Source organism: Balaenoptera physalus (genome assembly GCF_965194825.1).
Source record: "Balaenoptera physalus genome assembly, chromosome: 14".
NCBI lineage: Eukaryota > Metazoa > Chordata > Mammalia > Artiodactyla > Balaenopteridae > Balaenoptera > Balaenoptera physalus.
Genome location: NC_138893.1, coordinates 10,402,264 through 10,428,508, shown reverse-complemented (window position 1 = coordinate 10,428,508; position 26,245 = coordinate 10,402,264). Strand labels below are relative to the sequence as shown.

Genomic DNA, 26,245 nt, shown 5'->3' with positions numbered 1-26,245 from the left:
TGAAGGTTTAAAAGCAAAGCGGGCTAGGGATAAAACTAGAGACCACTAGCGTGAATACGGCAGATAGAGATCCAGTAATGGAAACAGGGATGAGTGACCAGAAGTAGGAACAGAAATACTCTGAAGAGTCAGTATCTGCTCAGAAGTGGGAGAGCAGAATCAGTTACCACATTTCAGATCAAGAGGGGGAATTATGGGTTGTTAATTATGAACTGCTTTAAATTTTTAAAAAACTTTGAAAAAATTCTTATATCGATTCTTAAGTAAATGACATAACAGATTTTGATGGATTAGACAGTTAAATGTAAAAACTGAAATAATAAAGGAAATAGAAAAAAATATAGGTGAGTGTTGATCTAATTTCATCATGGAGAGGCTTATGTATAAAGCAAAGGAGTCCACAAGGAAATATTGATAGTTTCCATATTAAAATTTTTAAACACTGGTACATCAAAAATAATCAAAGACTAAATTAAAACACAAACAACAAACTGGGAAAACTATTTGTAATATATAATATACAAGAAACTCTTACTAATCAATACAAAAAAGATAAGTACAACAGAAAGTTGGGCCAGGGGTAGGAACAAGGCGATCAATGTGATACACCACATTAACAAAAGGAAAGACAAAAACCACATGATCATCTCAACAGACTCAGAAAAAGCATTTGATGAAATTCAACATCCACTCATGATAAAAACTTTCACCAAAGTGGGTACAGAGGGAACATATCTCGACATAATAAAAACCATTTATGACAAACCCACAACCAATGTAATACTCAACAGTAAAAAGCTGAAAGCCTTCCCATTAAATTCTCACTTCTATTCAACATAGTACTGGAAGTCCTAGCCACAGCAATCAGACAAGAAAAAGAAATTAAAGGTATCCACATTGGAAGGGAAGAGGTAAAGCTGCCACTATTTGCAGATGACATGATACTCTATATAGAGAACCTTAAAGTCTCCACACAAAATTATTAGAACTAATAAATGAATTCAGCAAGGTAGCATGATACAAGATCAATATTCAGAAATCTGCTGCATTTCTTTACACTAACAATGAAATATTAGAAAGAGAAAGTAAAAAACAGTCCCAATTAAAATCACACAAAAAAATACCTAGGAATAAACTTAAATTAGGAGGTGAAAGATCTGTATGCTGAAAACTATAAAACATTGATAAAGGAAATTGAAGTTGATTTAAAGAAATGGAAAGATACCCCATGCTCGTGGATTGGAAGAATTAATATTGTTAAAATGGCCATACTATCCAAAGCAATCTACAGATTTAATGCAATCCCTATCAAAATACCCAAGACATCTTTCACAGAATTAGAACAAATAATTCTAAAATTTATATGCAACCACAAAAGACCCAGAATTGCCAAAGCAATCCTCAGGAAAAAGAAGAAAGCTGGAGTCATAACCCTTCCAGACTTCAGAAACTACTACAAACCTACAGTAATCAAAACAGCATGGTACTGGTGCAAAAACATACAGACAGATTAATGGAACAGAATAGAGAGCTCAGAAATAAGCACACACACCTATGGTCAATTAATGTATGACAAAGGGGGCAAGAATATACAGTGGAGAAAAGAGTCTCTTCAACAAGTGGCGTTGGGAAAGTTGGACAGCTACATGTAAATCAATGAAATTAGAACACTCCCTCACACCATATACAAAAATAAACTCAAAATGGTTTAAAGACCTAAATATAAGACATGATACCATAAAACTCCTAGAAGAGAACATTCTTAGACATCTCCCAAGGCAAAAGAAATAAGAGCAAAAAATAAACAAATGCAACCTAATAAAATTTAAAAGCTTTCCCACAACAAAGGAAACCATCAACAAAACGAAAAGACAACCTACAGAATGGGAGAAAATATTTGCAAACAATGCAACCAACTAGGGGTTAATATCCAAAATATATAAAGGGCTCATACAACTCAATATGGAAAAAACGAACAATCCAATCAAAAAATGGGCAGAAGACCTAAATAGATATTTCTTCAAACAAGACATACAGATGGCCAGGAGGCACATGAAAAGATGCTCAACATTGCTAATTATCAGAGAAATGCAAGTCGAAACCACAATGAGGCATCACCTCACACCGGTCAGAATGGCCATCATCAAAAAGTTCACAAACAATAAATGCTAGAGAGAGTGTGGATAAATGGAAACCCTCCTACACTGTTGGTGGGAATGTAAATTGGTGCAGCCACTATGGAAAACAGTATGGAGGTTCCTTAAAAAACTAAAAATAGAGTTACCATATGATCTAGCAATCCCACTCCTAAGCATATATCCAGAAATGATGAAAACTCTGATCCGAAAAGATACATGCACCCCAATATTCATAGCAGCACTATTTACAATAGCCAAGACATGGAAACCCAAGTGCCCGTGAATAGATGATTGGTTTAAGAAGATGTGGTACAGGGCTTCCCTGGTGGCACAGTGTTTGAGAGTCTGCCTGCCAGTGCAGGGGACACGGGTTCGAGCCCTGGTCTGGGAAGATCCCACATGCCGCAGAGCAACAAAGCCCATGAGCCACAACTACTGAGCCTGCGCGTCTGGAGCCTGTGCTCCGCAACAAGAGAGGCCGCGACAGTGAGAGGCCAGCGCACCGCGATGAAGAGTGGCCCCCGCTCGCCGCAACTAGTGAAAGCCCGCGCACAGAAACGAAGACCCAACACAGCCAAAAATAAATAAATTAATTAATTAATTAAAAAAAGAAAAAAAAGAATTAGATTTATATTAAAAAAAAGGTGGTATATATATATATATATACACAATGGAATGTTATTCAGCCATTAAAAAGAATGAAATAATGTCATTTGCAGCAACACGGATGCACTTAGAGATTATCACACCTAGTAAGTCAGAGAGAGAAAGATAAATATTATATGATATCACTTATATGTGGAATCTAAACAATAACACGTATGACTCTACGTGCAAAACAGAAACAGACTCACAGACATAGAAAACAAACTTATGGTTACCAAAGGGTAAAGGGATAGGGAGGGATAAATTAGGAGTATGGGATTAACAAATACACACTACTGTACATAAAATAGATAAGCAACAAGGATTTACTGTATAGCACAGGGAACTATATTAGATATCTTGTAATAACCTATAATGGAAAATAATCTGAAATATATAAAAATATAATTATATATATTTAAATATATATATATAACTGAATCACTCTGCTGTACATCTGAAATTAACACAATATTATAACTCAATTATACTTCAATTAAAAAAAGGAAATTATACTGAAAAAATTGGAAAGAATGGAAATACCCAAGGATAGGAGACCAGTTAAATAACTGCACATCAGATGAAGATATTAAAATGACATTTTAGGAGAGTATTTACTAACCTGGATATATAATCACAATATACCGTTCAGTGAGAAGTCAGGTTGCAAAAAGTAATAAATTGATGAAATAAAATTTATATTTTAAGGCAGCACAAGACAAATTAAACATGAAATACTCTCTCTCTGTCCGTTTATGCCTCCTCCCTCCCTCCCTAATGTGCAGTGTGCATTTGCATTACACGTTTAAGCAAAGGTCCTCAAAGGTGGGAATGCTTGATCAACTGTAAAGATCAATTTTTTTCCCTTTCTTCTGAGGTTAGCAATGTAACTTCTTAAAAGAAGAGAGTTCTTTCCCAGGGCTGTAGGGGGTCATGGTGACTTGCTGCTCCCTACCTGTTTACCTGGACTATGTATCCTTGGTGAACTTTACATAAAATATCAGTATGTCATTTTGACGTATGATACTTTGTCTCGAAAATGTATGACTGTGCCTTTAACTTCTAACAGGTGAAACAGTTCTCAGAGCTTCTGAGAGTCTGTCTCCCTGGTTACAATCCTCAGTTTGGCTCAAATAAAATTCCCCTTTTTTCCTTCTTAACTTGGTTGTTAATTGAATTTTCATCAACAAAATGTATATTACAACCATAATTTTATAAAAAGAAAAATAGATAAACAGCTGGATGGAAAAACATGAAAATGTAGTGGTTATAGATTATTTAAATTTTCTTCTTCATACTTCTCTATATTTTCCAAAACTTCCTAAAATAAATGAGTATTTTTTTATTTTAAATTTTATATGTTTCTTTTTTAAAAAATTTTTATTGGAGTATAGTTGATTTACAACGTTATGTTAGTTTCAGGTGTACAGCAGCAAAGTGATTTGGTTAGACATATACATGTATCCACTCTTTTTTAGATTCTTCTCCCATATAAGCTATTACACAGTGTTGAGTAGAGTTCACTGTGCTATACAGTAGGTCCTTATTCATTATCTATTTTATATATAGTAGTACTATTTTTATAAACAGAAAAATTGCATTATTTTCAAGACAAGATTTAAAGCCCCCAGATAAAGATGCCTACTTTCTCACATTCTCACTTTAAGGTCTCCCTTTCTCTTTGAAGAGCCTTAAGTATGCTACACGCTTTGGGATATGTCTAGTTCACTCTCACATATTTATGGTTTGAAAAAAGGTTCTAAATGGAATAAGTAGAGAATATGTAACCTCTATCTTGAACACTCGTAAATTCAGTTTTTGTGTCCTTGTATTTCCTAACTAAAATATTTTTTGATCATGTATTCGCTTTTCTTTTAAGCGTCAAATGAGAAAATCTCCAAGACCAAAAGTAAGTAGGAATATTCCTTTCTCTAAAGCTATTCCCCTTTTCCACACTGTTTTCTCCAAATTTTTCACACCTTTTATGGAGAAGGATTGTGAACAGCTGTCATTATTTCTCATGATAGAATCTCTCTTCTTTTATGGCAGTTCCTTCTTTCAGCACTAGTTTCACTACTGCCACCATCTCTTTGGGTGACTTTATGCACATTTGTCATCTGCCATTCTTCTTTTCCTGCCCTCATTTTTTCAGCAGTCTATAGAAAGGAGGCTGACATAGAACAGGGCGATCTGTCTGTCAACAATCAGCAAATCAAGCTTGTGCTGTTTTTTTTTTTTTAATTTTTATTTTATATTGGAGTATAGTTGATCTACAATGTTGTGTTAGTTTCAGGTGCACCACAAAGTGATTCAGTCATACATATACATATATCTATTCCAGATTCTTTTCCCATTTAGGTTATTACAGAATATTGAGTTCCCTGTGCTATTCAGTAGGTCCTTGTTGATTATCTATTTTACATATAATAGTGTGTGTATGTTAATCCCAAACTCCTAATTTATCCCGCCCCCTGCCCCCCCCCCCCGGCAACTTTCCCCTCTGGTAACTATAAGTTTGTTTTCGAAGTCTGTGAGTCTGTTTCTGTTCATTTGTATCATTTTTTTAGATTCCACATATAAGTGATACCATATGATATTTGCCTTTGTCTGATTTACGTCGCTTAGTATCATCATCTCTAGGTCCATCCATGTTGCTGCAAATGGCATTATGTCATTCTTTTTTATGGCTGAGTAGTATTCCATTGTATATATGTACCACATCTTCTTTACCCATTCATCTGTAAGCCTGTGGTGACAAGATTAATTTCATCCCAAGGGCAGCGCTTTTTGGGGTTGTTAGCACACCCACAGCTGTTTAAGTTATCTACTGAAGGCAAGCGAGAGAGATGGGCCTAATGCTGCTTGGCAAGTCTGTCAGCTTCCTGGTCCCTGGCTGAGAGGTACCGGTTTGCTCAAGGTGTGCATCCATCCCCAGAGCCTAACAGGCCACAGCCCATGGGGTTGGCCCAGTGTCAAGAGAATCAGGGCACCCTGAGGGGTACCCAGTGGAGAGGAAGCTCCCAGAAGCCCTCCTGGGAGACTGGGACCTGGCCTGCTCAGGGCCTCTGTATCTCCCCCAGGGGACAACGCCTTTTCTGCAGCTGAAGTCTTCTCTTGGGCTGGACAGTCAGGCTCCAGAAACCACTTTCTCCACTTAAGAATCTTATACTTTGCTCAGCTCGTATCTGCCATAATTTCTCAACAAATTTTCCCTATCTGATGACCCATGTCATATATGTGCTTTCCCAAAAGAACTTTATATTGCTTGAACCTCTAAAGGGTGAGAGTAAGAATAAGGTTATGGGTGCCCTTTTCCAAGGGACCAAAACAGTTTCCAAGTCATCTTTTATGTGCTCGTTATTTATTTATTTATTCATTTATTCATTCATTCATTTTTGGCCGCGTTGGGTCTTCGTTGCTGCACGTGGGCTTTCTCTAGTTGTGGCGAGTGGGGGCTACTCTTCATTGCAGTGCGCGGGCTTCTCATTGCGGTGGCTTCTCTTGTTGCAGAACACGGGCTCTAGGCACATGGGCTTCAGTAGTTGTGGCACGTGGGCTCAGTAGTTGTGGCCTGCGGGCTCCAGAGCACAGGCTCAGTAGTTGTGGCGCATGGGCTTAGTTGCTCCACGGCATGTGGGATCTTCCTGGACCAGGGCTCGAACCCATGTCCCCTGCATTGGCAGGCGGATTCTTAACTACTGTGCCAGCAGGGAAGCCCCTGTACTCTTTATTTATTTTTTAGGATCCTGAGTACTATTTGCTAAGCTTTCTGCTTTTGGGGAGGCCATACAGGTTCTATGCTGAATCCTCCCTGTGCTTATGATGCATGGAACACATTTACATTTTTTTTTAAGCAGCTGATACAGGTTCGCAGAGAGGAACACCCAGCTTTGTTGGGAAATGCCCCGGTGAGCTTTGAGGTAGGATGGAGAAGAGTCACATGGATGCTGGGGGAGAGGGCTGAGTTGGGGAAGGCAGTCAACAAACATTGAAGGAATGAAGGTAGTATAAGCACCTTTTGACAGGAAAGAGCTCTCTACAGCGGCCCCCTTTGTCTTGTCACTAACCTTACACCAGGTGCCCCCCATGCTCTACTCATCTCCGGCCCTAGCACCCCTTTCACATCGTTTGACCACACAATACCTTGCCTCATCTGTTGGTTCTTTCCATAGATCAAAGAAGTCGAAATGAAGAATAAGTAATTAACGGATGACCAGATCTCTTCCTTAGCTTCCCCTTCAGTAATCTCGACAACAAACTGTGTGAACAAGACAGCATCTAAAGAAAGATCACGAGGAATCAACAAGCCTGCACGCACGCCTGCACGCAGTGGGAGACGGCGAGGACTCGGACCCCCTATCTCAGTGGTTCACTGAGATTATTATTTCCCTTTAAAACCTTTCACGGCTGAGCAGAATCTTTGGAGGTGGTTTTGGGGGGACACTAAATCCACTGTGTCCCCAGACGGCCGGCATTCTGATTAAAAGCAACTTTCCTTTCTACCAACGTTTGTCTCTCTCTCTCTCTCTCCAGTAGTGATTTAGGAGCGGCAAGCAGCTGGACCCGATTTGGTAACAGTAAGGAGAGGCAAGAAGGATGCTGAGGGTGTGTGTGGGGAGGGTCTCTTAACACAGCGGTATGTATGGGTTTGAGGGCTGGCTGTGGGCTATATGGTGAAGCCTCTCTTCTACGTCCTGCAAAATCTGGAACAAAGTCTATGTTGACACTAGTGCTTTTATGCAGATGATGCTTGCGGGGGACAGACAGGAAGACAGTGGATATTTCTACATTTTTCCTCCATGACCTGCCCAAACCTCTCTGAGTTCACACGAATACTTTTTCTTATATTTGCAACCCAAACAACTGCTTAATGCGGTAGTTTTTCCCTTCTCTCCCCTTAACAGACCTCTCCTTTATTCCCCTGAGCTGCAAACGCCATCGTTTCCATCCCTCCTTCCCCATGAGATGCTCTTCCAAGCAGAGCAAACTACGAAGCCCGGAGGTGGGCTCTGCAGTCGGCGACACACCGTACAAGCCATGGGGCTCCTCTCTGGTTTCATGCCCGATACGTGTCCTGCCCAGGCTGTCCTCTGGGTCCCCCTCTGTCATGCTTCCACCTGGGAGCCGGCTCTGTGGGACCTGTCACTGCAATTATTTCTTCCACGGGGCCTCCAGCTGTTTCCCCTTGTTCTTCCCTCTCTCCGGGCCCCATGGAAGGCACGGCACACTCGCTTTTTCTACATCCTCACCATGCAGTCAGCCTGTCCTTTTGCCCCTTCATCTGGACCTGGCGTTCCCCTCACTGTTTGTATGAGGTCAGTGAATTCTAGGTACTGCTCCTCTCCTCCTTCCAGCTTCCTCGGTCATTTACCCCCAGGCTCCCTTTTTCCTTCTTCCCCTCCTGCAGTAAACTCTCACCCACCCTAGAAAGGCCACTTCTTCTCCCTGGTGACACTGTTCCTATTTCCACCCTCCTCAAGGTCCTTATCAAGGTCAGTCTGGAGTATCCTTGATGGAGTCTCTTTCTTTCCACATTCTGTTTTAATTGTCTGGCTAATTGATATCAATACACACTTTTTTTTTTTTTTTTCCGCCAAAGAGTTGCATCAAGTAGATTTTTCCCCAAAGCCATCCTGTCCCCTGAAGCAAGGGGCGTCTAGTGATTAAAATCAAGTATGAGGGACTCCCAGTGGCGGTCCAGTGGTTACGACTTTGCCTTCCAATGCAGGGGGTGAGAATTCGATCCCTGGCCGGGGAGCTAATAGGATCCCACATGCCTTGCAGCCAAAAAACCAAAACATAAAACAGAAGCCATACTGTAACAACTTCAATAAAGACTTTAAAAATGGTCCACATCAAAAAAAAAATCTTAAAAACAGTAATATCAAATAAAGTGTGAGCTTAACACCCATGAGGATGGCTATTATTTTTAAAAAAAGGAAAATAAGTACTGGCAAGGACGTGGAGTAACTGGAACTCTTGTGCATTGCTTGGGGGGTGGGGAGGATGTAAAAAGGTATGGCTACCATGGAAACCGGTATGGTGGTTCCTCAAAAAAGTTGAACACAGAATTACCATATGATCCAGCAATGCCACTTCTGGGCATATACCCCAAAGAACTGAAAGCAGGGACCCAAACACGGGCACACTCACGTTCACAGCAGCGCTCTTCACAATAGCCAAAAGGTGGAAACAATCCAAATGTCCATCAACAGATGAATGGGTAAATAAAACGTGGTACATGCACATAATGAAATACTATTCAGCCTTACAAAGGAATGAAATCCTGACACATGCTACACTGGACAAACCCTGAAGGCATATGCCAAGTGAAATAAGCCATACACAAAATTCAGACAAATACTGCAGGATTCCATGTACATCAATGAGGTACCTCGAATAGTCAAATTCATAGAGACAGAAAGTAGAAGAGAGGTTGCTGGGGCTAGGGAAGGGGGGGACGGGGAGTTAGAGCTTACTGGGTAGAGTTTCTGTTTTGGGGGGATAAGGAGAAAGCTCTGGAAATGGATCGCTGCACAATACCGTGGATGTACGCAATGCTAGTTAACTGTACACTTAAAAGTGGCTAAACTGGTAAATTACATGTTGCATGTATCTTACCACAATTTCAAACAAACAAAAAAAAAGTTCAAGGTTGTGTGAGCAAAACCCAAGCCAAAAAACCACACGTGACCGTGAAGCTACGGCCGGCATGCAGTTCCTCAGGGCCACCTCTGTCCTCAGGCAGCCCTGGATCATCTCTGCTGTGACGACACTATGCCAGCTCTGAACCAAATCTGACACGGCTGTCACTGGCCCTGGAATTACCACAGAGGCCGCAGATCCCCCTGGGCAGCTTCTCCCGGGATCAAGGAGCCGCATTTCCATAACCCAATCACCGCAAGAACGGGACTGCCCATCCCTTGAAGCCACCTGAGTAACGAACTAGACTCTGAGTTGCCTTATGATCTCTCCCGCCTCTTTTGGAGACTGTGCATGTGCCTTTAGTGACTCCTGAAGGGCCCTTCCTCATGGGGACATGTGGTCCCCACCATGACTCCTGGGTGGTGATGGTCACAGGTGAGATCTGTTATCACCGAGTGTATCTTCCTCGCCAAAGTAAAACTCCCCAGCAAGGTGACTGTCCTATTGCCAAAACTGGTACCCACCATCTTTCCAGTCCTCAGGCCATGGACTTGACAGTTGGGGTCTAGCTTCTCTCTTCCTGGCGGCTCCCACACTTACCCTCTAAGTTCTGCTGAGTTTCTTGCGCGCTGGCCTCTCCATCCTGCCTCCGCTCTCTTCCCCTCAAGGCCTCTCCCAGGTACCTCTACAGCTTCCGCTGCCCTCGGCCTCTGACAACTTTATCGACTGTTGTTGGTCATCCCGTATGTAGCCTCGGCGCACACCCAGTCGTTTTCATGAACTGTACCTGTGCACACAGCATCCCCCAGCTGCCCTCCCAGCACAACGACCAGCTCTTCCGTCAAGTGCAAGAGCTCGCGATGAGCCACGGTCAGCTCACACTAGCCTTCCCTTCTCCCCCGTGTCACCTCACAACCCGCTCCCAGCTCACGACTCCCGGGAGTCCTCTCTGAGCAACATGACGGGAACATTCCATTCGTGTTTATATCCCAGGACTGCACTGAGGCCAGAGCAGGTGCTCAGGCATCGTTGTCCAAAGAGCGAATCCCACCGCATTCTCGTCCTCTCAGCAAGGTCTGTTCTATCCTTGAACCAGTAGCCTGCTGACTGTCTGCAGTGTTCATCCTTAGACCCATTTCTACACCACTGGGGCTCCCCCTCTTTAAGAACTGTTTCTTTTCTTGCTTCCTCTTCTAGCCTAGGGATCAAGGACTGAGGTCTAATTTGTAGTTGGTATCAGTACGTGCACATATAGCCGGTCCACTTAGACCGATGCATATCATCCTGCATCCCCTTCTCGCGTGGTATATACACTGTGTCGCTTACTGCGCTTGCTTACTGCCGCCTTGGACAGCTCGTACCTGGAGGTCCCCAGGGAAGGGGGATAACTATCTTGATGGAAGCAGGAGCTGGTGTTATCTGGCCACAGCTCTCGGGGGTGGGAGCCTGGGGAAGGGACTGCTCGCTCTGCCAACAGAAGGCTTTAGGAGTCCCCCAGTGCCCCATGGATTCTGTCTTATTTGAATCCCAGTGCCTGGGTGAGAGCCCTGTGTTGGGTCCCAGAAGGCCACAGACACATTGGACTCGTGTTTCCTGCTGTCAGATTCCCGATGGGCCTCCAGGTGTACTACAGTCAATGAACCATACTAAGTGGCATCTCAGAGCCCCTTGCTCCGCCTGGCTTCCTGCTCGCTTCAAAGTGGCACCTGGAGAAGAGCTGGCTTCATCTCACGTCAGCTCCCCCAGCGTGCAGACAACTACACTCCTCTGAGAAATGAACATGGTGGGAGGCGGCTGGCACCTTTCTTCCCTTCCCTCCCCAAAGGAGCGTATGACAAACGCCGTGCATATGGTTCGATGCTGCACTCCCGACAGCGCCCCTGTCAAAATACCCGATGTTGTTGAACCTCAAGGTCCCTGGATCAGGCAGGAAAACTATGACGGATCTCACGGTTCAACTCTCTCTCGCTTACTGGCATGACAACAGAGCTAAAGAGAGCTGAGATGAATATGGGTCTATTTTTGGCGACTCCTCACGGAATTCACACACACTGTGTATTCTGCGTCCCTTGGATGCTCAGGCACGCTCAGAACTCCGCAGCAAACGCTCGTGTGTCAATGTTACAGCCGCCAGTGTTGGCTGGATGCTGTATGGGGCAACGCACTTGCTCTCGTGAGGTTGCCTTGAGCACGGGGTGGGGGGGCACTGTTCAGAGCTGAGCGCTGGTCAGGGGGCCAGGCCGGCTTGTGCGAGCTTACCTTCACTCTGTCCATGCACGCCTCCATCTTCAGCTGCTCCACAGCCTTCCTGGCTTGGGAGATGCTGGCAGTGCTGTTATTGGACATGACTTCTTTCATCCTGCTGCCCCTGAAACAACCAAAAGTTAAGGGGTTGAAAGAGCTGCTTTTCCAAACGTCAGGCAGAAGCCCCCTCAGCTTTCTCGCCTCCTACCCGCTGCCGCTTCTCTTCCCAGGCCAGGGAGCCATGGGGGCAGACCCTCCTGGGAGAAGAGGAAGGCGGGCTTCATCCGAGTGATGGGAGCAAGCCGTCAGGCTCCTGTTTGTCAGACTTTCTCAGCCCCAGCGAGAGGAAGCAGAAGATAACAGATGCTCCCAGAGTCACCTTACCACCCCCACGGCCGTAAGTGATACCTTGATATTTGTACAGTGCTTTGTTAGTAATAAATCATTTTCATACACATTTGTTCACTCACTCCTCTAGCAGCCCTGAAAGTTGGCAAAATAGACTGAGTTTTGTTTTACAAGAAAGTGCAAAACTCACGAGAAACGAAGCCAAGAGTCAAAGGTCCCACAGCCAAAATCTGTGGACCCAGAACGCAAACGCAAAGCGTTGAAGCCCAGCTGAGGGTTCTTTCCACTGTCTCACATGGTGTCCTCCAGCCGGCTACACTGCAAAGTGCAAGTTTCCCCCTGAATGAGCTTGCTTTATTATTCTTTTCTTTTAATTAATTAATTTATTTGGCCACGCCATGCAGCATGTTGGATCTTAGTTCCCTGACCAGGGATCCAACCCACGCCCCCTGCAGTGGAAGCAGGGAGTCTTAACCACTGGACCGCCAGGGAAGTCCCGTTTTATTATTCATTTTAATTTGCTGTCATTCCAAAACGTTTACAGACTTTATGTTGGGAGTTCATTTTTAAACAAGAACATATACACACACATACACACCTATCCCAAGCATAGATTTGTTTTTCTAGAAGGGGGAAGAAATTCTTCCTGACCCAACATGTCATTCTGCCAGAAGCCCCCTGTGCTGCTAACTGCTCCGCAGCAAAGCACATGCCGTAGGTTACCGTCACCGCATCTAACGAGAAAGTGCCCAGAGGAGGTCTACTAGGGCTAGCCCGAGAGCCGGGGGTTTTCAGCAGCTCACAGCGAGGCGGCAGGAGGCTAGGCCGGCCCCGTGGTGGGCAGGCCACACTCTGGCTTTTCTCATTCACACTGACTCTCTGGCCCAGGTGAGGCCGGATGGCAACTTCATCTGTCCACAGGCAATGTTCGAAAAATAAAACTTTCTTCTTCTAAGACAGAGCAGTCACCAAAACCAGAGTGTAACAGGTGTGTGTTCCTACCTTGGCTGGGAACTTTTATTTCCCAGGAAGGGAAGGAGAAGCATGAGTAGTTGAGGATTCTGAAACCGGGGGGGGGGTCAGCCTCCCACCCCCGCACTCTACCAAGATGCGCGTGCAATTCTGCACGTGTGTTCAGGGCTGTGGCCCTGTGTGCCCATGTGCCTGATGCGCATGCCCTCTGCCAGCCTGTGTGCACGGGGCGGTCCCTCTGTGCACGTGTGTGTGTACGTGTCCCTGTGTCCACACAATAGGAGGGAGAAGATGCAGGCTATTTCCCAAGCCTCCTCAGCCTGACCGACAAGTGAAAAAAGACCCTGAGATCACTGTCCTCAGATTCGGGTCGTCCAGCCCCGTTCCTGAATCCACCCCTCGCTTCCCTCATCACTGACTTGGGGGCTTCAGGAGTCGGGGAAGTGGAGGGGTGGCAGGGACCAGGGCGGCCTCGTGAGAGGAAGCTGAGCGGGGTCAGCAGGAGTGAAAAAAGGAAGAAGGGGGGGAAGGGCAGGGGGGGAGGGGGCTCTGAACTGCATGTGGGTGTGTGAGTGTGTGGGTGTGTGTTTGTGTGAGTGTGCATAAGTGAGGGTGGGTGTTAGTGTGTGTGTGAAAGTGTGTGTGAGTGAGGGTGGGTGTGTGGGTGTGTGAAGAGTGTGTGAGGGTGGGTGTCAGTGTGTGACTGTGTGTGGATGGGTGCGAGCGTGTGTGTGTAAGTGAGGGTGGGTGTGAGTGTGTGTGTGGGTGTGAGGGTGGGTGTGTGACAGAGTGTGTGTGAGTGAGGGTGGGTGTTAGTGCGTGTGTGAGTGAGGGTGGGTGTGAGCATATAGAAAACCGTTACAGGCAGAACCGGATCCCCGTCTGACCCCCTGGAACCGCCCTCTCCCTCCCCGCCCCCCGGGACCAGCCCTGACCCGCCTCCGCCGCTTTCTCATCCTTCCCCGGGTCACAGAGAAAGGGCACATTTTCACCCCTCTCCTCAACACGGAGCGAGAAGTCTGGCCAAATGCTTAATATCGGACAAGGAGCCTTTTCCGTTTCATGTCCGAGAGATAAAATAAGCAGGTGGGGTGGGCCCAGCACCTGGCGCCGCGCCTCTTCTCCCTCCTGCGTCCCCTCCGTGGGCCCCTCCGCCTCCCCGCTCTCCCCACCGGGTCCCCCTCCAGACCGCGTCCGCCCACAGCCAGGAGGGCTCCACTCCCGGGCCCCGGTGTCCCCCTTCCTCCTCCTCAGCCTCAAAGCCCCGGGGCCTCCACAGTGTCCGCCAGACCACAGCCTCTCCCGGCCCCGTTCAGTCCCACCGCTGGCCTCGATGACACAGCCCCGCACCGCCATCACTCCCCCAAGGCTTGCCTTCTGCCCTCTGTCCCCAAAACCCAGCACTTTCAATCTAACTCCTTCCCCTCCCAGCCCCCTCGGAAGGGCTGCTGGAGAAACGCCCCCAAAAGCTGGGGACTGGTGCCCACAGACATGAGAGGCCAGCCTGAGCGCGTCCTCAAGGCAGCCTGGCGACCTCAGCCTGTGCCCATCACCCCTCCCTCTGCCCTCCTGACCACTTCAATCTCCATCACCTCCTCACCACCTCTGTCCTCTCGCCCTTGGAAGGCGACCTCAGCGTCCACGGAATAGAGGAAAAGCCGTTCGGGCAGAACCTCCCTGACTGCAGCTCCACCTCTCACGGTTGCTCGGCGTCCACACGCATCCTGCCCTCCATCCGTGCCTCTGCATCAGGACCCGCTGCGGGCCCTCCCCATGGCTGCCCCCTTCCCTGCTGCCCCTCCCCATGGCTGCCCCCTTCCCTGCTGCCCCTCCCCATGGCTGCCCCCTTCCCTGCTGCCCCTCCCCATGGCTGCCCCCGTCCCTGCTGCCCCTGAGAGCTTCCCACCTTCTGCTCCAGGGGCCCATGACGCCACACGCCCGTTTCCCACCTCCCTTGCAGAAGGACCAGAGCGCACGAGCCCGTCCTGATCAAGGCGACATGTGGGGAAATCTGCAGGGCACTTGTAGGAAAGGTTTTTCTTCCTAGTCAAGGCCCGCCAGGAGAAGCCCCAGTCTTCGGCTGGCTTCACTGAGAGTTGCCATAGTGACGTTGGGGAACGGACCCAGGGCAAAGGCAGGAGACTCATGGAGAAACAGATCCAGAGCCCTGAGACGCATGGGTCCCGGACACTCTACTTCGGGCCCCTGATACTGACAGAATATATTCCTCACGGTCTAGGCCACATTTCTTGGGTCATCTGTCATTTGCAGCTGAAAGCATCTCCTTACCCAAACCTGATACCTCACCTGTGGTGGACCTCTCCCCTCCTTGGGGCTCTGCCCTGCCACTCACCCCTCTTTCTCCTGTAACATCAGTGTCTCTGGGTGCCTTCTTTCTCAGCACATAAAAATACGTTTTATGTCTTTTTCATCATCTCAAAACAAACAACAACACAACATAAAACCCTCCCTTCCCCCCCATTTCCACTCTTGCTCAGGAAGGAGGTGGAGAGGTAACTACGGATGCACATAGAAGGGCCCCCTAAGTAACTAAACGTGGAGATGCTAAAAGTAAGGATGCAAAGCACTGTCCCCAGTACAGGGATGACAAGCCTGCCCACGTCACCCCCCTGCTCTGCTGCCCCTGGGCTCGCTGACCCCATTTATAGGATGTCACTCTTGTTCCCGTCAGTGACTTACAAACCACTTCACACGTGCATGTTTCTGTTTTCTCCAAGTGGCCGGTAAGGTTTCTCAAGCATGCATACCCAGAACCCAGACTGTGGCGCCGCAGACCAGAACCTGTATTTCACAACCTCCCGAGGTGATTCTGGCACGTCCCAGAGGTGGAGAACCACGGCTGGCTGTAAATCGCTTCCACTCCGTTGTTCCTGTATGTCCATCAGATCACCTTGGAAGGTGTTCGTGTACCTTCAGGACTCTTTAATCAGTCCTTTACAAATTTTAATGGGCATATGAATCCCTGGGGATCTGGATAAAATGCAGATTTTTTGATTAAATGAGTTGGGGTTTGGTCCAAGATTTTGCATTTCTAACAAGCCCCCAGTTGCTGCTGGTCCGGGGACCACACTTTGAGTAGCAAGGCTCTGAATCACCAGATGTTAATGTTGGAAGGGACCTCAGAGGTCCAGGTCCTACCCCTTTATTTTTCGAATTTTTGAGGAGGTTAAAGAACTTAATTTTGCAGAGATCTTTAATGGAAGTGGAAGGAAGCATTTCCCTGATGCTGCCCGGGCTGGTCACCCCTCCTCAGCCTGGCGGGGCCTTCAGGGCACTAAGAGGCCTTTAGCCATGCACTTGGGCTAGCCTGCTCTCCCAGGACACACTCACCCCTCGAGTGATCCTAACCCAGCCTAACTTGGGCATGCAATGGCAGGGAGGATTCCCCCACCCGCTGTGGTAGGCAAGATAACCCAGGGACATAGTCGGCCGTGGAGAAGGAAATGGCTTTTGTCAAATGGAGCTAAAGGCAACTGAGCCTTTTAAAGATATGACCCCATGGGAAGGTCTCTGAGGGCCTCCCTCCCCTACCTGGTCAGGCACCTCTTAGGTTCCACATCTCTGCCCTTTCAAGACTGTAACTGAGAAGGACCCTATGGGGCCTTCCCGGGACAGACCCCTCCCCCATATCCTCCACTTTAGCTCCTCTCTGAAGCACCTAGATAACAGTATCTGATACACATTTTCTGAGTTGTTTTGTAGATCCTAAAACCCCCACCAAATGGAAGAGATTAACTACCTGACGACCATGAGCATGAAGCCCCCAGACCTACTGGGGCCTGAGGTTTGATAATGTGACACCGTCCTGTGACCTCACCGTCAGTCAATCAGAGAATTGTGCATGAGCTGATCACATACGCTGGGACTCCCCTCTCTCACGCAGCCTTTAAAATGCTTTCCTGAAACCCATCAGGGAGTTCGGGTGTTTTGAGCACTAGCTGCCCTGGACTCCTTGGTTGACGCCCTGCAAAAAACGCTGCACTTTCCTTCACCACCACCCGGTGTCAGCAGATTGGCTTTACTGTGGGCGGGAGAGTGGACCTAAGTGTGGTTTGGTAACAGGACTACCCAGACACCGTACCTCTGCGTGAACAGATGGATGTCTCTCTCCATATACGTATGTGTGCATGTACACCCCCCTTGACCCAAGAAGAAACGTGGAGGTAGGGAAGAATGGAGATGGAATGAAGCTGAACATGAATACTGGCTACCAGTGGACCACTAACTTGACCCTTGGCTTTTTAGAAGACAAGGCAGAAGGAAGGGAAAACGAGCCAACTACTCAGGAGACTGGCTCTGTCACCTCGGTGGTCAGACATCTTTCTCCTCGGGCACACAGGATACACTCACACAGACGGCTTTCCCAGGGAGCTTCTGACGGGCTGCATCCTGTGGTGTGTAACCGGGTAAACTCAGAGTCGGGGGTGGGGCAGCGCAAGGTGGTTCAATCCCCGGTGCTGCCGATCTGACCTGACTCGGGATACAGTGTTTAGAATTTTCGGATGAGTGGACGTCATCGTGCCTTTTCAGCCATCCCCCCTAACATGACTTCTCTCCACAAGCCCTTGATATGTGTCGGTTGGCAAGAGTGCTGCAGTCTGTCTCTCTGGGAAATGCCTGAAAAACAGCTGTTGCCAGTGAGCACAGCCCTCTAGGCCTAAAGGGACCAAGCAGCTTAGACTGCAAGGTGGGCTGGGTGGGAGTGCTGGTTGACCCTCACCCCCTGTGTCACAGCGAGGTGCTGAACAAGGGTGCTTGCCTGAGTGGCATCTCTGTTCCTAGTGGGGATAGCACACAGCGTGATTCCCCAGCCAAGGCCAGCAACCCAGGGAGATGGCTTGGTTCTCCTCCTGATGCCCCCCCAGGAGGGGGCGCATCCACTAGCAGGAGGGATAATGTGAGGAGGGGGTAAACCAGGCTTCACGAGGGCCCTACATCTGCGACGATGACAACTGCTATTAGAAGAAAGTGATGGCGTGAGGACCCGGCCACCCATCAAGGAGCCTGCCAGCCCAGCCTCACCCCAGGCGCACACGCGCACTGCTGGCAGAGACACCTGCTCTCCAGACAGACCCTGCTCTTGGACAGGGTACGTCACCTCCTCACCTGCTGAGAGACGGCACAGAGGCAGGCCTGGGCAGGGGACGGGCTGGCGGCAGCGGCAGCTGACAGTCGTCAGATGAGAGGCTGAGTCAGGGCTCCCGCTTTGAGGCTCACCTGGAAGCACAACCAGAGATGGGTCACCAGGTGCGGCAGAAGCCAGGCGTCTCCCAGACAGCCCCAGCTCCCTCCGTGCCCTGCCCTCGAGCTCAGCAGCTGTCTCTCCTGTATCAGACCGCAGGGGAGACGGTGAGCTAGAGGCAGAAAGAGAAGGCCCCGATCTGACAAAGGGCACAGGGGAACATCTGGAGGCCACAGGCCACCTGGGGCCTCCCGTACCTGCACGCTGCCCTCCCCCACCCCCGCTCGCCCTCCGCACTCCAGCCAGACCTCTGCCAAACAGGAACAGATGTTTTCTTTCTTCTTATGAAAAGCTATGTCCATTGTAGAAAAATGTGAGTACAGAGAAAATTACAGCAAAGAAAATAAAGACAGATTATAATGCATTTTTTTAAAATTTATTTTATTTATTTATTTTTGGCTGCGTTGGGTCTTCGCTGCTGCGAGTGGGCTTTCTCTAGTTGCAGCGAGCGGGGGCTGCTCTTCGTTGTGGTGCATGGGCTTCTCATTGTGGTGGCTTCCCTTGTTGCGGAGCACGTGCTCTAGGCGCCCGGGCTTCAGGAGTTGTGGCTCACGGGCTCTGGAGCGCAGGCTCAGTAGCTGTGGCACACGGGCTTAGTTGCTCCATGGCATGTGGGATCTTCCCAGACCAGGGCTCGAACCCGTGTCCCCTGCATCGGCAGGCGGATTCTTAACCACTGCGCCACCAGGGAAGCCCTATAATGCATTTTGCCAGAGACAATTTTGGTTAACATGATGATGCTTATTATTCTCACGCATACTAGGAAATAACCTGATTCCAACCAGAGGACATTTAGAAGAGATGATTTGATTAGATGGCTTTAAAGCAGGGGACTCCCCATGGAGAGACAATTAGCGCCGCCGACTCTCTCCCCCAGAAAGGCTGACTCTGGGACAATGGGCTGCCTCCCCCGGGGCTCCCAGCATCCTGCCCTAGCGCATCCATCTCCCAGGATCCCAGGGAACTTGGACCAAAAACAAAGGCCAGACAGGAATGGACCGACAGTGCTGTTTACTCCCCCAGCTAGAGGGGCATCCAAATGCGCTTTGGTTTGAGGTCGTTTGGGCCCGTTGTACAGCTTCACAAGCACCCACGCCTGCTGTTCCCAAAGTGACTGTTTCTTCCTGTCACAGTGATTTGTTGCATCTGGATGCTTCCCATCCCCCCAGATCGTTAGACTTTTATGGAGTTTTATTCTCATCTCCTTCCCTGTTTTGTTTTCTCATCCTCTGCTAGTAGAAAACCCTTTTTGGACTATAATTTGAAAAGATACACGCACCCCAATGTTCACTGCAGCACTATTTACAATAGCCAAGACATGGAAACGATCTAAATGTCCATCGACAGATGAACGGATAAAGAAATGTGGTAGGACTTCCCTGGCCGTCCAGTGGTTAAGACTCTGAGCTTCCAATGCAGGGGGTGCATGTCTGATCCCTGGTTGGGGAGCTAAGATCCCACATGCTGCACAGCGTGGCCAAAAAAACAAAACAAAACAAAAAAGATGTGGTACATATACAATGGAATACTTCTCAGCCACAAAAAAGAATGAAAAAATACCATGTGCAGCAACATGGATGGACCTAGAGATTACCATACCAAGTGTAAGTCAGAAAGAGAAAGACAAATCCGATGAGATCACTTACACGTGGTATTTAAAATATGACACAAATGAACTTTTCTATGAAGCAGAAACAGACTCACAGACATACAGAACAGACTTGTGGTTGCAAGGAGGGTGTTGGGGGAGGGATGGATTGGGAGTTTGGGATTAGCAGATACAAACTATTACATATAGGATGGATAAACAACAAGGTCCTACTGTATAGCACAGGGAACTATGTTCAATATTCTGTGATAAACCATAATGGAAAAGAATATATATAAGTAAATCACTTTTCTGTATAGCAGAAATTAACACAACATTGTAAATCAACTATACTTCAATAAAATAAATTTTAAAAAAAGAAAACCCTTTTTGGCCTATTCCCTTGTTTTTCACTTTCATATTAATGCTCTCAAAAACCCACTTCATTCTCTGTTTTCAAGTATCTGGTTTTCCAAGTGGCATGGGATCTTGACTGCCGGTTGGTCTTAGCCAACTGAGGGGGCCCAGTGGGGTCCTAACTGGAGAAGCCAAGGGGGGTCCAGCAGGTCCTCCACCAGGAGTCTCCATGCATTAATTTCAATTTTATATTAACTGAAACAGCCTGTTTGTGGCCTATCAAACCTACACTGCACATCTGCTTTAAAGAAAAGGGCACATTGACCAGAAGTAAAGAATGCCCATGTTAAAAATAAAGATTAAATGCCTCCCTTCCTGGGACACCAATGCTGGGACTCCTTCGATGATAAGACCGCCTTCCCAGGTGCCAAGGCCATGCTGACTCACTGTGTATGTGCTGGTCTGTTTTTTCTGAAAGCTTGAAGGAATGTATCCCCGACTTGTTTAATGTTCTTTGTTCTGACAAGATGTAAAACTGTGCTGAAAACCATGCTTCTCTGGAGCAGTTCCTCAGAATTATCTGAGATGCTGTCTTCCGGGCTATAGTCTTCAGTTTGGATCCAATCAAACTCTTTTCTATTCCTACTATAGATTGTTTATTGATTATTTTCATCGACACGGCCAACGAACTAGACTTGCCCCAGCATCCCTTGCAGGTAGGTGGGGCCTTGTGAGTCTTCTCACCAGTGGAAACTGGGTGGAAATGCAGAGCGCCACTTCCTGCCTGGGCCTGAACAAACTGTGTGTGTATGCCTCCACACTCATTCCCCACCCCATAATCTGGACCGTGGACGTGTCTGCGATCAGCCAGGGCAGGCAAGCACAGGGCCTCGGGCACTGGTTCCCCAAGCGCCGTCCCTGGGCCAGCAGCACCAGCATCACCTGGGAGCTTGCCGGGAATGCAAATTCTCAAGCCCCACTTGGACCTGCTGAGTAAAGACGCTGGGAGTGGGAGGTGGTTCAACCAGCCCTTCACGGGGTTGGGATGCCCAGGAGAGACTAAGAACTACGGTCCCGGGGCAGGACAGAGAAACAAAGTGTAAGGAGCCTGTATCTCTGAAACGCACTTACAGCTGAGCTGCCCTGTCCACCTGCGCTGCTTGCCTCTGGGCTCGGAGGTGATGGAGAGAAATATTTCTGTGCATTTTACGTCACTGTCTTTCTGGGGCTCTCTGTCACAGCAGCTGTGCATCTCCCTAACCAATACAGTGTTGCAACAGAGGTCTGTAGACTGCGAGGGAAACACTGTGGCCTTGAAAATATTTTTAAGTCCTGAGACAAAAGTACTAACTTAATGCTGAGAACTATAAAACATTAATAAAGGAAATTGAAGTTGATTCAAAGAAATGGAAAGATATCCCATGCTCTTGGATAGGAAGAATTCATGTTGCTAAAATGGCCGTACTACCCAGAGCAATCTACAGACTTAATGTGATCCCTATTAAATTACCCATGACATTTTTTTCACAGAACTAGAACAAATAATCCTAAAATTTATATGGAACCATAAAAGACCCAGAATTGCCAAAGTAATACTGAGGAAAAAGAACAAAGCAGGATGGGACTTCCCTGGCAGTCCCGTGGTTAAGACTCAGCACTTCCAATGCAGGGGGCAGGAGGCATAACCCTCCCAGACTTCAGACAATACTACAAAGCTACAGTAATCAAAACAGCATGGTACTGGCACAAAAACAGATATATGGATCAATGGAACAGAATACAGAGATCAGAAATGAACTTACACACTTACAGTCAATTAATCTTTAACAAAGGAGGCAAGAATATACAGCGGGGAAAAGACAGTCTCTTCAGCAAGTGGTGTTGGAAAAGTTGGACAGCTGCATATAAATCAATGAAGTTAGAACACACCCTCACACCACGCACAGAAATAAACTCAAAATGGCTTAAAAACTTAAATATGAGACATGATACCATAAAATTCCTAGAAGAGAACATAGGTAAAACATTCTCTGACATAAATCATACCAATGTTTTCTTAGGTCAGTCTCCCAAGGCAACAGAAATAAAAGCAAAAATAAACAAATGGGACCTAATCAAACTTACAAGCTTTTGCACAGCAAAGGAAACCATAAACAAAATGTAAAGACAACCTACAGAATGAGAGAAAATATTTGCAAATGATGCAACTGACAAGGGCTTAATTTCCAAAATACACAAACAGCTCATACAACTCAATAACAAAAAAGCCAAACAACCTAATCGAAAAATGGGCAGAAGACCTAAATAGACATTTCTCTAAAGAAGACATACAGATGGCCAGTAGGCATATGAAAAGATGCTCATAGTCACTAATTATTAGAGAAATGCAAATCAAAACTACAATGAGGTACTACCTCATACCAGTCACAATGGCCATCATTAAAAAGTCTACAAATGATAAATGTTGGAGAGGGTGTGGAGAAAAGAGAACCCTCTTGCACTGTTGGTGGGAATGTAAATTGGTGCAGCCACTGTGGAAAACAGTATGGAGGTTCCTCAAAAAACTAAAAATAGAGTTGCCATATGATCCAGCAATCCCACTCCTGGGAAGATATCCAGACAAAACTACAATTCAAAAAGATACATGCACCCCTATGTTCATAGCAGCACTATTCACAATAGCCAAGACATGGAAACAACCTAAATGTCCATCAACAGATAAACAGATAAAGAAGATGTGGTACATATATAGAATGGAATATTACTCGGCCATAAAAAAGAATGACATAACACCATTTGCAACAACATGGATGAACCTAGAGATTATCATACTAAGCGAAGTAAGTCAGAAAGAGAAAGACAAATACCATATGATATCACTTATATGTGGAATCTAAAATATGACACAAATGAACTTATCTACAAAACAGAAACAGACTCACAGACGTAGAGAACAGACTTGTGGTTGTCAAGGGGGAGGGGGGAGGGAAGGATTGGGAGTTTGGGATTAGCAGATACAAACTGTTATATATAGAATGGATAAAGAACAAGGTCCTACTGTATAACACAGGGAATTATATTCAATATCCTGTGATAAACCATAATGGAAAATAATATGAAAAAAATATATATCTGTATAACTGAATCACCTTTCTGTACAGTGGAAATTAACACAACCTTGTAAATCAACTATACTTTGACAAAAATTTCTTTTAAAAAGTACTAACTTAAATTCTATTTGGAAAACCCAATACAATACAATCCTTGCATCAATTATAGCAAGGATTCCACGTTGGGAAGCTGTGTTCACGTTTGGGTTTAACATTTCTGGGCACAGACTGGTGGGGTGGGCCTGTTGAGCCCCACGTGTCCCCAGGAAAAAATCACCTCACTGGAGAGAGAGCCCAACAATAACCCTGAATTAATAGCCATGCCTTGGGCTGGAGCCACAATTTCTGGTCCTGTCTTCACGTAGATTTCCTCTCTGGTCCAATCCCCATAGGTGAAAGGAGCTACATGTAGAACTTTGTCACCCTGAAATCCCACAAGTGACACTGCTTCTGGCAGGAAAACTGGGGACAGGTTCTCCTGGCATTCAGAGTGGTCATCTAGGGTCCCTCTTCCCCAGCTTTAGGAGAAATGGTTTGGAATTGTCACAAAGATTTCACACACTGAGTTCACATTTTGGAGTGTCCCCCTCCACCCCACCCAGTAATGCAGGTCACATTCGCTTCGAAACAAAGGCTCTAAAAGGGAGGGAGACACTAATTCACCCAAAGAGTCATAACTGCAGCAGCAGCAAAGGGTGCAGACTTCCTCTATGTACAGATGGAAGCACAAAGTGGTGTTTTAACCTCACTTGACAAACTTTGCTCTTTCTCAGTCATCCTGGGATGGAGTTGAAAGTCCCAACCCGAGGGGAGTGGCAGAGAATCATGTGCTGTCACACATACAGACCACTCTGGCTCCGTGTCTGTGGTGGGAACATGGTCCCCTTGGTCCCCTGGTCAGGGGCACGGCCATCCCCACTCCTGTTTCAGCCACTTTGCAAATTAAATACAGTGATAGTCAAGCTTGATGCATTTTATGATCTGAGCCTCCATTATTCAGTTTACATCTTGATTGCCTGATAGCATCTGCCTGATCTAATAACACCTAATCACACTGCTGCTAAGCAGGTACAGGGGTAAGAAGCATTCAGCATGGCATGTACTGGAGTGGACTTGAGAGACAAAGGATCCTTAGGAAGAGCACACTGAGTCTGAACAATGCTGGAGCCTGCTGGTCGTCAGTCACCCAGTGACTGCCCTTATCTGGTCCCTACTAAGGTCCCTAGTAAGTTCAAGAAAATTAGAGAACGTTGGCAGACCAGCTGTGATATTAAAGGGCATTTGACAGGCTGGCGCAGAATAAACAAGAGATCCATCTTCCCTGTGATCCTCCACCCCAGACACTCCCTAAGTATTTCTTAGGCATTGCAAATGGAGTCCGAAGTCTTAATCGAGAGGAACAAGCATTAAAAAACCTAATAGTGCTCTGCTGCTTTTACGTCAGCCCTCACAGAGTATGAAGCCAACTTTTTTCTGCCTGCTGGGTTACATATTCAAGTTAGTCACGCTGGACCATGATGCTGAAGGAAGCTGAGTTGATGCAGAAGAGTTGGTGTCACAGCCAGAGGTCTGAAGATGCTACACTGCTGGCTTTGAAGATGGGAGGGGGCCATGCCTCAAGGAATGCGTGCAGCCTCTAGAGGCTGGAAAAGGCAAGAAAATGGGTTTTCGCTTAGAGCCTCCTGGCAGGGCTGGTTTCTTCTGAAGACTCTCTCCTTGGCCTGCAGATGGCTGCCTTCTTGCTGTGTTCTCGGATGGTCTTCCCTCTGTGTGTGACAGTGCCCTAATTTCTTCTTTTTATAAAAACGCCACATGACCCGATTAATTACCTCTTTAAAGGTCTATCTCCAAATAAAGTCATTCTGAATTTGGTGGGAGACACAATTCAGCCCATAACATTCCACCCCCTGGATCCCCCAAAATTGATGTCCTTCTTACATGAAAGATAAATTCACCCCATCTCAACAGGCCAAAAGTCTTAATCTATTCCAGCATCAACTTGAAGTCCAAAATCTCATCTAAATATCATCTACATCAGGTATGGCTAAGACTTATGATTCATCTGGAGGCAAAAATTCATCTCCAGCTGTGAACCTGTGAAACCAGACAAGTTATCTGCTTCCAAAATACCACAGTGACAGGCACAGGATAGACATTCCCACTCTAAAAGGGAGAAATCAGAAAGAAGAGCGGGGTTATGGGGCCCAGGCAAGTCCTTTGAAAGAGAGCGTGGTATACGTCAGACTACGTCAAATCTCATTTTGACATGACATTATTTCAACAGAAAAGCTACTTTTGCAAAGTGGGAAGTGACTGACAGAAAAGGTGATACTTTTGAGTTTTCCATGTAATTTTTGATTGAGAAAAGGATAACTGCTGTCGTATGTCCGCTCCTAGCATTATTCAAGAACGAATTTTCTATTAGCATTCTTAGGGCAAACCATTAATTTTCACATTCCTGGAGAATTCATCTTTTTTAAAAAAATAAGATGATTTTGTGACAAAGCATCCGGATTTTACTTTACATTGTGTGGGCATGCGCGCACGTGTGTGTGTCAATTATTTCTCAGATTTTTACTTCCCATGAGATTTTAGGAGTAAAACAGATCACATAAGATTTCTTTGTTGTCTTTGGCTCCATCACAGTTTTCCTCTCACCTTTAGCAACCTGTTATTTGTCTTGGTCAAGGGTGCTATTTACAAACAGGCTCCTGAACACCAGAAGAGGAGGACTGTTAGTAAATTGCAGCTCTTGGGAAAAATCTGTAAAACATTGCTGACTTTCTTGAACCTGGGGAAGAACTGATCTTGAAAAGTAGCTCCCAGGAGGGGTTTGGACAAATGTATAATGACATGTATCCACCATCACAGTATCATATAGAATAGTCTCACTGCCCTAAAAATCGTCTGAGGATTCGTCCAAACCCATAGAACG

General features: G+C 46.6%; 1 protein-coding gene across 3 annotated transcripts in view; it reads right to left on the bottom strand.

Annotated features, from left to right (window-relative positions):
* GNG4 (G protein subunit gamma 4) overlaps positions 1–26,245 on the bottom strand; it is a 70,633-nt gene that overhangs the window by 21,993 nt on the left and 22,395 nt on the right. For all 3 annotated transcript variants that reach the window (XM_082423161.1, XM_082423160.1, XM_082423162.1), the window contains 2 exons: positions 18,120–18,230; positions 11,688–11,796 (listed from right to left, as the gene is read on the bottom strand). In XM_082423161.1, the coding sequence (XP_082279287.1) occupies positions 11,688–11,786 (99 nt within the window). In that variant the 5' untranslated portion in view covers positions 11,787–11,796; positions 18,120–18,230. The remainder of the gene's footprint in view (positions 1–11,687; positions 11,797–18,119; positions 18,231–26,245) is intronic.